We start from the raw sequence: 10,463 nt of genomic DNA on the forward strand, positions 1-10,463 counted from the left end.
TTTATTATGCCTGTATAGGTCTTTGATTACTTTTATTGAGTTATTTTAATACTTCAACAAACTAAATGGAAATGAAATTATATATTGAATTTATAAATGTGTATGTACATATACAGTATATATGTATGTGTGTGTGGTTGTACATACACATATGTAGTTGTTTTTTGGTGTTTGGCTTAGTGTTATGTTAGAATCATTATTATACTCTTATACCTTTTGTTCTTTAATATTTTGAATTGTTTTTAGCTTTATTTTTTGTTTTTCATTTAAATGTTAAGTTTTGAAATTTTGTTGTATGCATTTGTCATTTTTATTTAATCTCTTTATTTTTAAAATGTGTATAGGTACTATTTATAAAGTTTTAGCTTTTAGTTTTGGATCTGTTTTTAGTTGTTTTAATACTACAATTGATTGCTTCTGTTGTCCTCATTTGTAAGTCGCTTTGGATAAAAGCGTCTGCTAAATGACTAAATAAATAAATATATATATATATATATTAGTGCTGTCAAAATTATGTAGTTAGGGCATATGTTTCCTCTCCTGTCAGCTGTTTTGCTTGTAACCATTGCTCTTCAACTGCCCACACAAATGCGTAGCATTATTTGTTAGAACACCGGCACGCTGTATATCATTTCATATTAAAGCGCAATAATATATAAAAAAGCTGCGTCTCATTTTGGAGTCTGCGTCCTCCGGACGTCACATTTGAATAATATCGGGGCAATATTTTACACCTCACAAGGAATAACAGTCAATTTTATTACGGTTACTTTTCTTAACCAAGACATCCTTGATGACGTATGCAGCCTAAATACGTGACCTCCGGAGGACGCACCGAAAGAGTTGTGAGAAAATACGATGCGTGTCAGATCCGAGTCACATTCAGCAGTGGCAGCTCTTAAAGTAACAGCAGTGATACTCACCTTCAGTCATAAAAATAGATGGCATTAAACAAATATTAAAAATATACTGTCTTTGATGTTTCTACATTAATTTGAAGAATGTGAAATTATTGCAATATAAGTATATTTAAAAACTTTAATGTTAGGTGGGATTAATCACGATTAATTTCAGATAAAATGAGTGATTAATTAGTTAATTTTTTTAACAGACTTTATGGGTTCACTTTATGTTTATATGTGTTTATAGACGCTCACCATGAGAAGTGTGTGATGGAGAAAACGGCGTAGATGTGCGTGACATAAAGCGACACCTGAGCGGTGATGTCAGTCCAGGTGTGGGCCGTGGGGTCACCGTGCATTAGGTGCAAATGGGACATGTCCACCATCTGTCCTAAACACACACAAACACACGCACAAACCTAAAACTAAAACATCCATCTGCAATACACACTGTTTTGTTATTTACATTATAGAAGCAGCAAATAGCATAGCACACTACATACTAATCATTCTAGTTTTGAAAACTGTGCAATTTAACACCAAATGACACCGTATCCCATGACTTGACCCTTTTTTTAGGGCCTGTTTTGCTATCCGATCGTGAAAAGACCAGGTGTAAATGCCCTCCGAAACGCTTTCCAGACTGATTTAAATCCGATCGCTCAAACCACATCAGGAGGTGGTCTGGGCCGCACTCCAGACAAAACTGGACAAGTGTAAATGCATCTGGTTGTTGAAACCACATGTGCAAATTTGACTCCTCCCAAAATGTTAAAATAATAAACGTGAGAGAGCGCATTATAGGCCATATGATGTGTTATAGTCAGATATGACAGCACTAAAGCAGCATGCATCGCCGCCGATGAGTAGCTGATGAGTATCTGAGATTCTTTCCAGTGCTGATCTCTCTCCTATTGCTCTTTCCTTTTATCTTTAAATTAGCTGATGATGAATAAAATGCAGTGCATATCTGTTGCTTTCATTGATGTGAACCTAAATTTGCATATAGCGGGGGAATTGAACATCAGATTTATATCCATTTTGCGGAGACACTTTTATGTGGCCAAATGTAAATGGAATCCCTTTGAACAAATCAAATAGATATCCAAAATATATACATGTAGATATTTTCAAAATATATGCTGTATGTGTGTGTCTTTATATATACATAATAAATACACACAGTACACACGCATATATTATGTAAACAAAAACTTTTATTTTGGATGCGATTAATTGCGATTAATCGTTTGACAGCACTAGTAAATGGAACTATTTTAACAAATCAGATAGATATCCGATCAGCGAAAATGTGTGTAATCAGGCCCTTAGACAATAAATTATGACAAACAATATCAACTGCATTTTTTTAATTGGACACCGTTTGCTAAATTAAGCATATAATGTAGTGATTTTAAATTGCTACATTACATAATTTTAATTATTTAAAAAATATACAGTTTCACATAGTATTTTTTTAAATATTTATTTTAAAAATGGCAGTAAAAAGTATATAGTGTGCAATATGCAGTACACTAGTATTTTGCCTAAATAAAAGCTAAAAATGAAGAGTATTATAAAAGTAATTTTAAAATTTAAATTATTACAATTATGATCAAATATTAATTTTTATAATTAGAGTTAAACATAATAATAATTATTACTAATATTTTGATTATTATTCAGTTTGATTGGGTTCTTAAAATCCTATAATGTGCGAATATAATGTGAACTGAAACACTATTACAATTAAAAAGAGGTCTGAGTCCACTTTAGTCCTGCTACAAAATCAAAATAAAACTCTTACCAAAAAAGATAGGATATTTTTCTATTTACGTTCACTTCATGTGACCATTAATCAACTTCAGAGAACATGCAAATGTGCTTTTAAAATATTGAAAATTAACTTAAAATCTTGGGGTAATTTAAACAAAAATTTTACATCTAAGGGGTTCAGCTGACAAAAAAGTTTGGGAATCCCTGTATTACATAAAAATAACAAAGTTCAACATCTGACAAAAAGAAGTTTCTTGGGTTTTAAATGCTAAAACAACAGTGTTGAAGATGAAGACATCATTGTACACATTCCTCATTTGTTTTAAACAGCATTAATGTCTGTGAACTTAAATCTCTCAGGCATGAACGAGACTCTAATAAGCTTACGATCTGCTCGGTTTAACAATTAAACCGTTTCCTGGAAAGAAGTGAGGAGTGAATGTGATGCAATACCAGTCACTCCAGGTGGAAGAGGAATCTGCACTCTGATTGGCTGAAGGAAGTGCATGCTGGGAGTTTGAGAGAGGCACAACAGTGGGCTGGCACTCGCATGAGGGTCTCTGGTCAGTTCCTGCACTTCAGACAGCGCCACCTGCAGGACCTAAGGTAAAAAACAGAATTAGAATAGAAATAGAACAGAATACATAAACACAAAAGGTTGAACGATTTGTGATTGTAACAGTATCGGCTAATATTTAGTGTTTCTTTTTTTATTTTTATAAAATTACTTCGATTATTAGCATCAGTCTGATCAGAAGTTCATTATTAGAAGTAGGGGTCATTCTTCCACTTCAAACCAGGGTTATTATAGTTAACTAAAACCATAAAAAATGTATTACTTGAAATAAAAAAAACGAGTGCTGTCAAACGATTAATCGCGATTAATCGCATCCAAAATAAACGTTTTTGTTTACATAATATATGTGAGTGTATTGTGTGTATTTATTATGTATACTGTATATAAATACAAACACATGCATGTATATATTTAAGAAAAATATGTAAAATATGTATATTAAATATATTTATATATAATATAAAATATAAGAATATAAATATATAAATGCATATACATGTAAATATTTTCAAAATATGTACTATCGTGATTAATCATTAGACAGCACTAAAAAAACATTAGCTGAAATAAAATAAAATATAAAAAACTTATTTTAATCTAAAAAAAATCTAAAAACTTACAAAAACTATATTAACAAAACTATAATGGTATATCAATGACACTAAAAAAAATCACTTTATAACATTATATGTTTTAAAAATATTGAACAGTTATTTATACATTCTACTGTACATTTCAACATTATTTAATTTTACTAAATAAATTAAAGCTTTAGGTAGAGTGCTGTTTTTTATTATTTTTATTGGAAAAGTTTTTTGTCCATAACATAAAAGTAATTATCATGTTGTATCACTATCAAAACATTAAAAAAGCTATCTAATTATTAAAATTAATTTATTCATTATTAAAAGCTAATCTATAGATTATATTAGTATAGATTAATGACACAAAAGGCATAGTACATTCATGTACAGACCTGCATTGTGACCGTACGTGTCTCTGTTGTGCACTCTGGAGGGAAAGTAAGTTTAATCCCCGGGTCAAATTGAGACACCAGCAGCGCCCCCTCTGGAGACACAGAGCAACTGTCCAGGAAAGGGCGCGAGACGGCCACAAACCACGAGAACTGTGACACACTGCAGCAGGCCAACTGCAAACACACAGATGATAATATATATGTGTGCATTAATGCTCTCAAGACGGCTTACAGGTTTTGGGCAGAGAGGGATCTGATTCGCTCACCCGCGCTGGGCGTCCCCCTGGCCTGCAGCTGTGTTTCTCACTTCCCCTTCTGGTCAGGGTGGGTAGTGTCGTCCAAGACCGACCATCAAACCTGCGAACAGCAGCATCACCTTTCCGTGCTTTGTGATATGGAATACACACCTCTACCGGCTAAAAGAGTGACACAGGAAAAAATATTATTATAATTATTACAAAAAAATACAGTAAATATTATTTAATTATGTATTAATCAATTAATTTTATTAATTTATAGTTATTAACTTAATTATAATTATATGAATTATAATTATAATGTTAAAAATACTATATTTTTATTTATAATTGTTCATATATTATTAAAATAATAGTGTATTTTATTATAATTATCAACTGTATTATTTATACATTATAAAAATTGAGCTTTATTTTACTTTAAGCTTTTTTCCACTCTAAACATTATTATTTTATTATTATTCATTTATGTATTGATTATAATTCTTAATATATTACATATTAATTTAGCATCATATATATATATATAAATATAAATATAAATATATGTGCAATCATCCCTTATTCTTTACTACTAGTTTTAACGCGAAATAAACATGAATGAACAAATCATGCCTCACGTAATTGCTCAATCAGTGTTTCAATCGCGGAAAGACGTCATTAAAACAGCTTGATAAACAAAAATGATAACCTTCTCAAATGTGGCTCCGTGTGGGCGGAGCTCCAGCTGTCGACTCAACAGGATGTCATGCTCCTCTAGCCACACCCACTTTCTGTCTGGTCTCCTCTCCGCCCACTGGAGTTGTGTGACTGCATTTACGCATCTCCGTGGAAACAAGAGCTCCGCCCCTCCAGGAAGGAACACGTGACAGCCAGCAGGTGATACGTGAAAACTGATGGACAGAGAAGAGTTTGGAACTAGCATTATAGAAAGTATACTGCATACTATTTTTAAAATACTATTTTTTTTAACACTGCATACTATTTTTTTTTTAAGTAGTATGTAACATTTTAAAAGTAATTAATACTTTTATTCAGCAAGGACACATTAAATTGATTAAAAGTGACAGTAAAGACGTTTATAAAGTTACAAAAGATTTTATCAAAGATAAAAAATTTGCATGGCTTCCAGAAAAATATGAAGCATATGTTTCTTGAGCAGCAAATCAGCATATTAAAATGATTTCTGAAGGATCATGTGCCACTGAAGCCTAGAGTAATGATGCTGAACATACAGCTTTGCATCACAGAAATAAATTACATTTTACAATATATTACAATAGAAAACGGTTACTTTAAATTGTAATAATATTTCACAATATTAGTGTTGTTTTTACTGTATTTCTGTACCTTGGTGACCATAAGAGACGTCTTTCAAAAACATTAAAACCGCCCCAAACTTTTGAATGATAAATGAAGGTAAGCTCAGTTCACCTGTGTTGATGAAATCCGAGGTGCAGCTCTGGGATCTCAGATTCTTCCAGAACTATAAAGCACAAACAGTGTCAATGGGATCAAACAGTCTTAGTTTGTTCAGGTTTAATCATAAACCAATGCAAAAAAATGCCATTCAGAATACATTATGTAATAAAAGCGTAATAGTCATATGCTTGTCTGCCTAGTCTGTCATAATAGTCATGCTTGTTAAAGGTCATATTTGTTTGATAAACATTTCATTATAATAATGTAACATAAGCTAGACTAAAGCAGCATCAGTGAGAGCTGACAGTGACCTGGGGTCACGTGGGCGATCAGTGGGGGCGTCGGCGGTCGACCCAGCGGGTTGTTCCTCAAGTCTAGTTTGTCGAGCAGCGGGAGGGAGCGCAAACATTCAGGAACACTCCTCAGATCATTACTCTGGATTACTAGCTGCCTCAGAGAGCGGAGAGACCCTGAGAGAGAGAACGAGCCATCAGACAGTTCAACTTCCATGTCACAAATACTAGATTTTCCTTTTAAAAGCTTAAATCTCATTTAGAAACAGTCGTTGGCATAGTATAAAACAATTTTTGACACCAAGATAGCATCATGTAAGACAGCAGACGGTCATTTGGTGTTGTTTGGGACTCATCAGGACCTATTGACACTTACACTACAAATGCTTTTTTTAGCTACAGTTTAAGGATAAAATTGTCTCCAGAAATGAACTAAATCTGCCAAAATCTCCATTTGCAGACATCTAGGAACATCCTCATTTGGAAAAACAATTCATACTGTACATCAAATAAATATTTTGTTTTATTCTAAGTACCTAAAAATCTTGAATTAATTTTTTTGTAAATTAATTATTTTTATCATGTTTGTTTATCCCTTATCTACCTTGTTTATGAATAAATATAAAAATAATTATTAAATATTATTATCAAAAATGTTTATTAATTATTTACTCTTTTTTTTTTTTTTACTCTTCTTGCCATGAAAATACCCTTATATGCTATTTAATATTAAATACTGTTAAAATGATTAACAAATATGTTTATTAATTTATTGACCTATTTTTTATTATTTACTTTTACAATTCTTGCCATGAAAATAGCCTTAGATCTTAACAAGGAATAAAACTACTGTAGGTAAACAAATGGTTAGTCTGTATTACTTATAATTTGCTTTATATAAAACAAATAAAGTCTATCATATGTCCTAACGTCCTCGGGTCCAGGTAAAACCTGTATTTTAAAACCTGAATTTTTTTTACCTTGTGGGAACATTTATTTGGTAATGAAGGAAAAGGAAAAACAGCTTATAAATCATACTAAATTATGTTTTTTTTTTTAAATGTTAAAATGCAGTTTTCTTTGAGGGGTAGGATTAAGGTTAGGAGATAGAAAATACATTTTTACCAGATAAAAAAAATATTATATCGATGGAAAGTCCCCATGAAACATGAAAACCCAACATGTGTGTGTGTGTGTTTGTGTGTGTGTGTGTGTTCCTCACCCAGAGTCTCTGGCAGTGATCTGCGCCTGTTATTTGACAGCTCTAGTTTTTGTAAGTCCTGTAGTTGGCCGAATTCATCTGGAAGTCTCTCCAGCTGGTTGAAGGACACACACAGCTCCTCCAGATATTATATCGATGGAAAGTCCCCATGAAACATGAAAACCCAACATGTGTGTGTGTGTGTTTGTGTGTGTGTGTGTGTGTTCCTCACCCAGAGTCTCTGGCAGTGATCTGAGCCTGTTACTTGACAGCTCTAGTTTTTGTAAGTCCTGTAGTTGGCCGAATTCATCTGGAAGTCTCTCCAGCTGGTTGAAGGACACGTCCAGCTCCTCCAGCCTGCAGAGGAGGCCCACACCCCGGGGCAGATCCACCAGCCTGTTCCCCAGCAGACTCACCCGCCGCAGGGACGCCAGCGCTCTCAGACCCTCCGGCAGACCTGTCAGCCGGTTATGACACAGCAGGAGATCCAAGAGATGAGAGAGAGACAGGAGACAGGGAGGAAGAGAGGAGAGACGGTTGAAGGAGAGATCAAGGTGAACGAGGAGAGACAGAGAGGAGACGGAGTCAGGGAGAGAGGAGAGCAGGCCGGGGAGAGGGTCACCCTGAGGGTCATGGAAACGGTGTCCTTGAGACAGAAACAAAATAGAGAGACAATATAAACTCATGAAAAAGGTTAGACAGACTAATATTATTATTATTATTCATTATAATATTATCAGATTAATATTATCATATTAAGATATATATATATATATATAGATAGATAGATAGATATAAATAGTCCGATGATAGATAGATAGATAGATAGATAGATAGATAGAAATAGTCAGATGATAGATAGATAGATAGATAGATAGATAGATATCTATCTCGCAATGTATGTGTGTATGTTTGTGAATGTTATTGTGTATTTGTGTACCTCTGATAGTCAGAGAGCGCAGTTGTGTGAGTCGGGGCAGGACACCCAGCGCTCTCTCTAGCGCCCCCTCGTCCTCTGATCCCAGTCTGAGGTACTGCAGGCCTCTCATCCGCTCCTGAACACACTCCCAGAACACAGGGAGAACCTCTCCTCCGCCCCGATACACGTCCAGAACCAGCCGCTCCTCTGCCAGCACGCCATCCAGCCCCACCGACGGAGGAAGAGGAGGAGAGAGACAGGGCAGAGAGGAGGAAGAGGACGACAAGATGGACGGAGCCCAGGTGTCCGTATGGTCCGAGGAAAGAGAGAGTCCTAATGGTGGACTTTCCTCCAACTGTGAGTTCCCAAAGAAACCTGGTAAAACCAGACCCACTTCCGTCCCCATCATCGCTCCTCTTTCAGCTGAAAAACCATCAATATGTCCTTCTTCATCTCTTTCTCTATCAGATGTGGCCAGCCACACTTTCTCCTCTGCCTGTTTATTCTCCTCTCTCTCCATCTATTCCTTTTTTTCTTTTCTTCAGCTCCTCCTACAAACAACATATAGTGAGAAGAATGAAGGAGAGATGAATCTGGCACCTCCGTCTTCATCTTTCCATCACCGCAGTGGGGTCACATCTCTAGACTGGGCAGCCATGTTCAGACAAGCCCCTGCACTGGAGAGACAAAACATCCTTCAGAGAGAAAGAAAGGTGTTAATTGGAAAAGCTCACAATCAATAAAAACGTAACAATGAACTGCACAGTGAGTAAAACTGAAGATCAGCACTTGAGCATCACCACTACTGAAAAATAATAAATAAATGTTTTGTCAATGCATAATTACCTTTTTAAAAATCTATTAATATTAAACACAATTTTATATATATATATAAAATATTAAATAAGAATTAAATATAACTAAATGTATAGAAATAACTATAATTAAATATATTTACATAAACATATAATATAAAAAATTCTAATATTTCTAACATCTAATATTTCCAATAAAATAATGCAAACAAATTTCTGCCATTTAATTGTTATCTACATATGCATATGTTATGTATACTGTACATAATTGTGTGCGCGCATAATTAAATGACAGCATATTATTGCATATTTAATTTCAGTGTATACATACATATATAAATAATATATTTAAATTAAATATATTTAAATGGCAGTAATATATACTAGATACAATATATACAGGTATATATATATATAAAACTGCCATTTTACTGCCTTTACTAACTTTAGTTTTTTGTCAAATTTTAATTTATCACTTCATGACTAGTGGTGGGTAATATTTAGTATCAATAACTGCATTATCTACGCTATTTTAGAGGTAACTACAGTTACCATGGTAAATCACTGTAAAGGCACCATACTCATTCATTCCGTTGTGACTGAAACCAAATCACAGCTGCATTCAAGTGTGTAACAACGTTTACGAGTGCTGGGAAAAGACTTCACTGAACCTTTATACAGAATAATAAGTTATATATCATGTTAACAAGTACCAAACTGGCTGAATGATCACTTAACTCGGCGATAAACACTTACAATACTGGAGTTTGGGCGCGTAATTCTTGATGGACGTGACGTGTCTGTAACGTTTAAGACAATATCCGGTCTCGCGCATTCTATAAAACTATCTTTTACAAAAGCAAAATGTCATGTTTATTTGATGCGTTTACATGTGTTAAATATAATAAGTTTACTTCCGTGTTTCACACACATGTTTCGTGTTGACACTCACCGCGGAACTTTGGGCAAAAGGCGGGAGGAGATTTCTTAAAGACACAGTGACAGCAAAGAAGTACACTTAAAATGCGTGTTAATGTAGCCTATAATAATATAATATAATATAATAGACTTAGTAAAGACTTATCTAATCGGTTATCTCTATCTAATGTCACTTCTCTTATCTAGTAGTCTGGTTGTGGATGAGAGAATCAAATGAAGCATCATTTTATGAGTTTCTTCCTCTGCTATTTTTGTGTTTTTATCATAGACTGTATAAAAACATGGACGTAGTGTCCGTGACGTCACCCGTAGGGTCCCGAAGATAAATGGAAAATTATTTTAATGTAATTTCAGTATCTACTAATAAGAAAGCTATAAGGACTGAT

The 10,463-nt window shown here is 34.1% G+C and overlaps 1 protein-coding gene across 1 annotated transcript in view; it reads right to left on the minus strand.

Annotated features, from left to right (window-relative positions):
• The window catches only part of LOC107732275 (p53-induced death domain-containing protein 1-like), a 17,340-nt gene extending 7,256 nt beyond the window's left edge, over window positions 1-10,084 (minus strand). The window contains exons 1-11 of the mRNA XM_016543548.1: window positions 9,895-10,084; window positions 8,345-9,018; window positions 7,637-8,050; window positions 6,222-6,380; window positions 5,923-5,974; window positions 5,180-5,381; window positions 4,498-4,647; window positions 4,232-4,405; window positions 3,132-3,279; window positions 1,158-1,293; window positions 704-734 (exon numbers count right to left, since the gene is read on the minus strand). Of these exons, the coding sequence (XP_016399034.1) occupies window positions 704-734; window positions 1,158-1,293; window positions 3,132-3,279; window positions 4,232-4,405; window positions 4,498-4,647; window positions 5,180-5,381; window positions 5,923-5,974; window positions 6,222-6,380; window positions 7,637-8,050; window positions 8,345-8,843 (1,965 nt within the window). The 5' untranslated portion in view covers window positions 8,844-9,018; window positions 9,895-10,084. The remainder of the gene's footprint in view (window positions 1-703; window positions 735-1,157; window positions 1,294-3,131; window positions 3,280-4,231; window positions 4,406-4,497; window positions 4,648-5,179; window positions 5,382-5,922; window positions 5,975-6,221; window positions 6,381-7,636; window positions 8,051-8,344; window positions 9,019-9,894) is intronic.
• Between the last annotated feature and the right edge of the window lie 379 nt (window positions 10,085-10,463).

The sequence above is a fragment of the Sinocyclocheilus rhinocerous genome, unplaced genomic scaffold (assembly GCF_001515625.1).
Source record: "Sinocyclocheilus rhinocerous isolate Xijiao unplaced genomic scaffold, SAMN03320098_v1.1 scaffold38, whole genome shotgun sequence".
NCBI classification, from domain to species: domain Eukaryota; kingdom Metazoa; phylum Chordata; class Actinopteri; order Cypriniformes; family Cyprinidae; genus Sinocyclocheilus; species Sinocyclocheilus rhinocerous.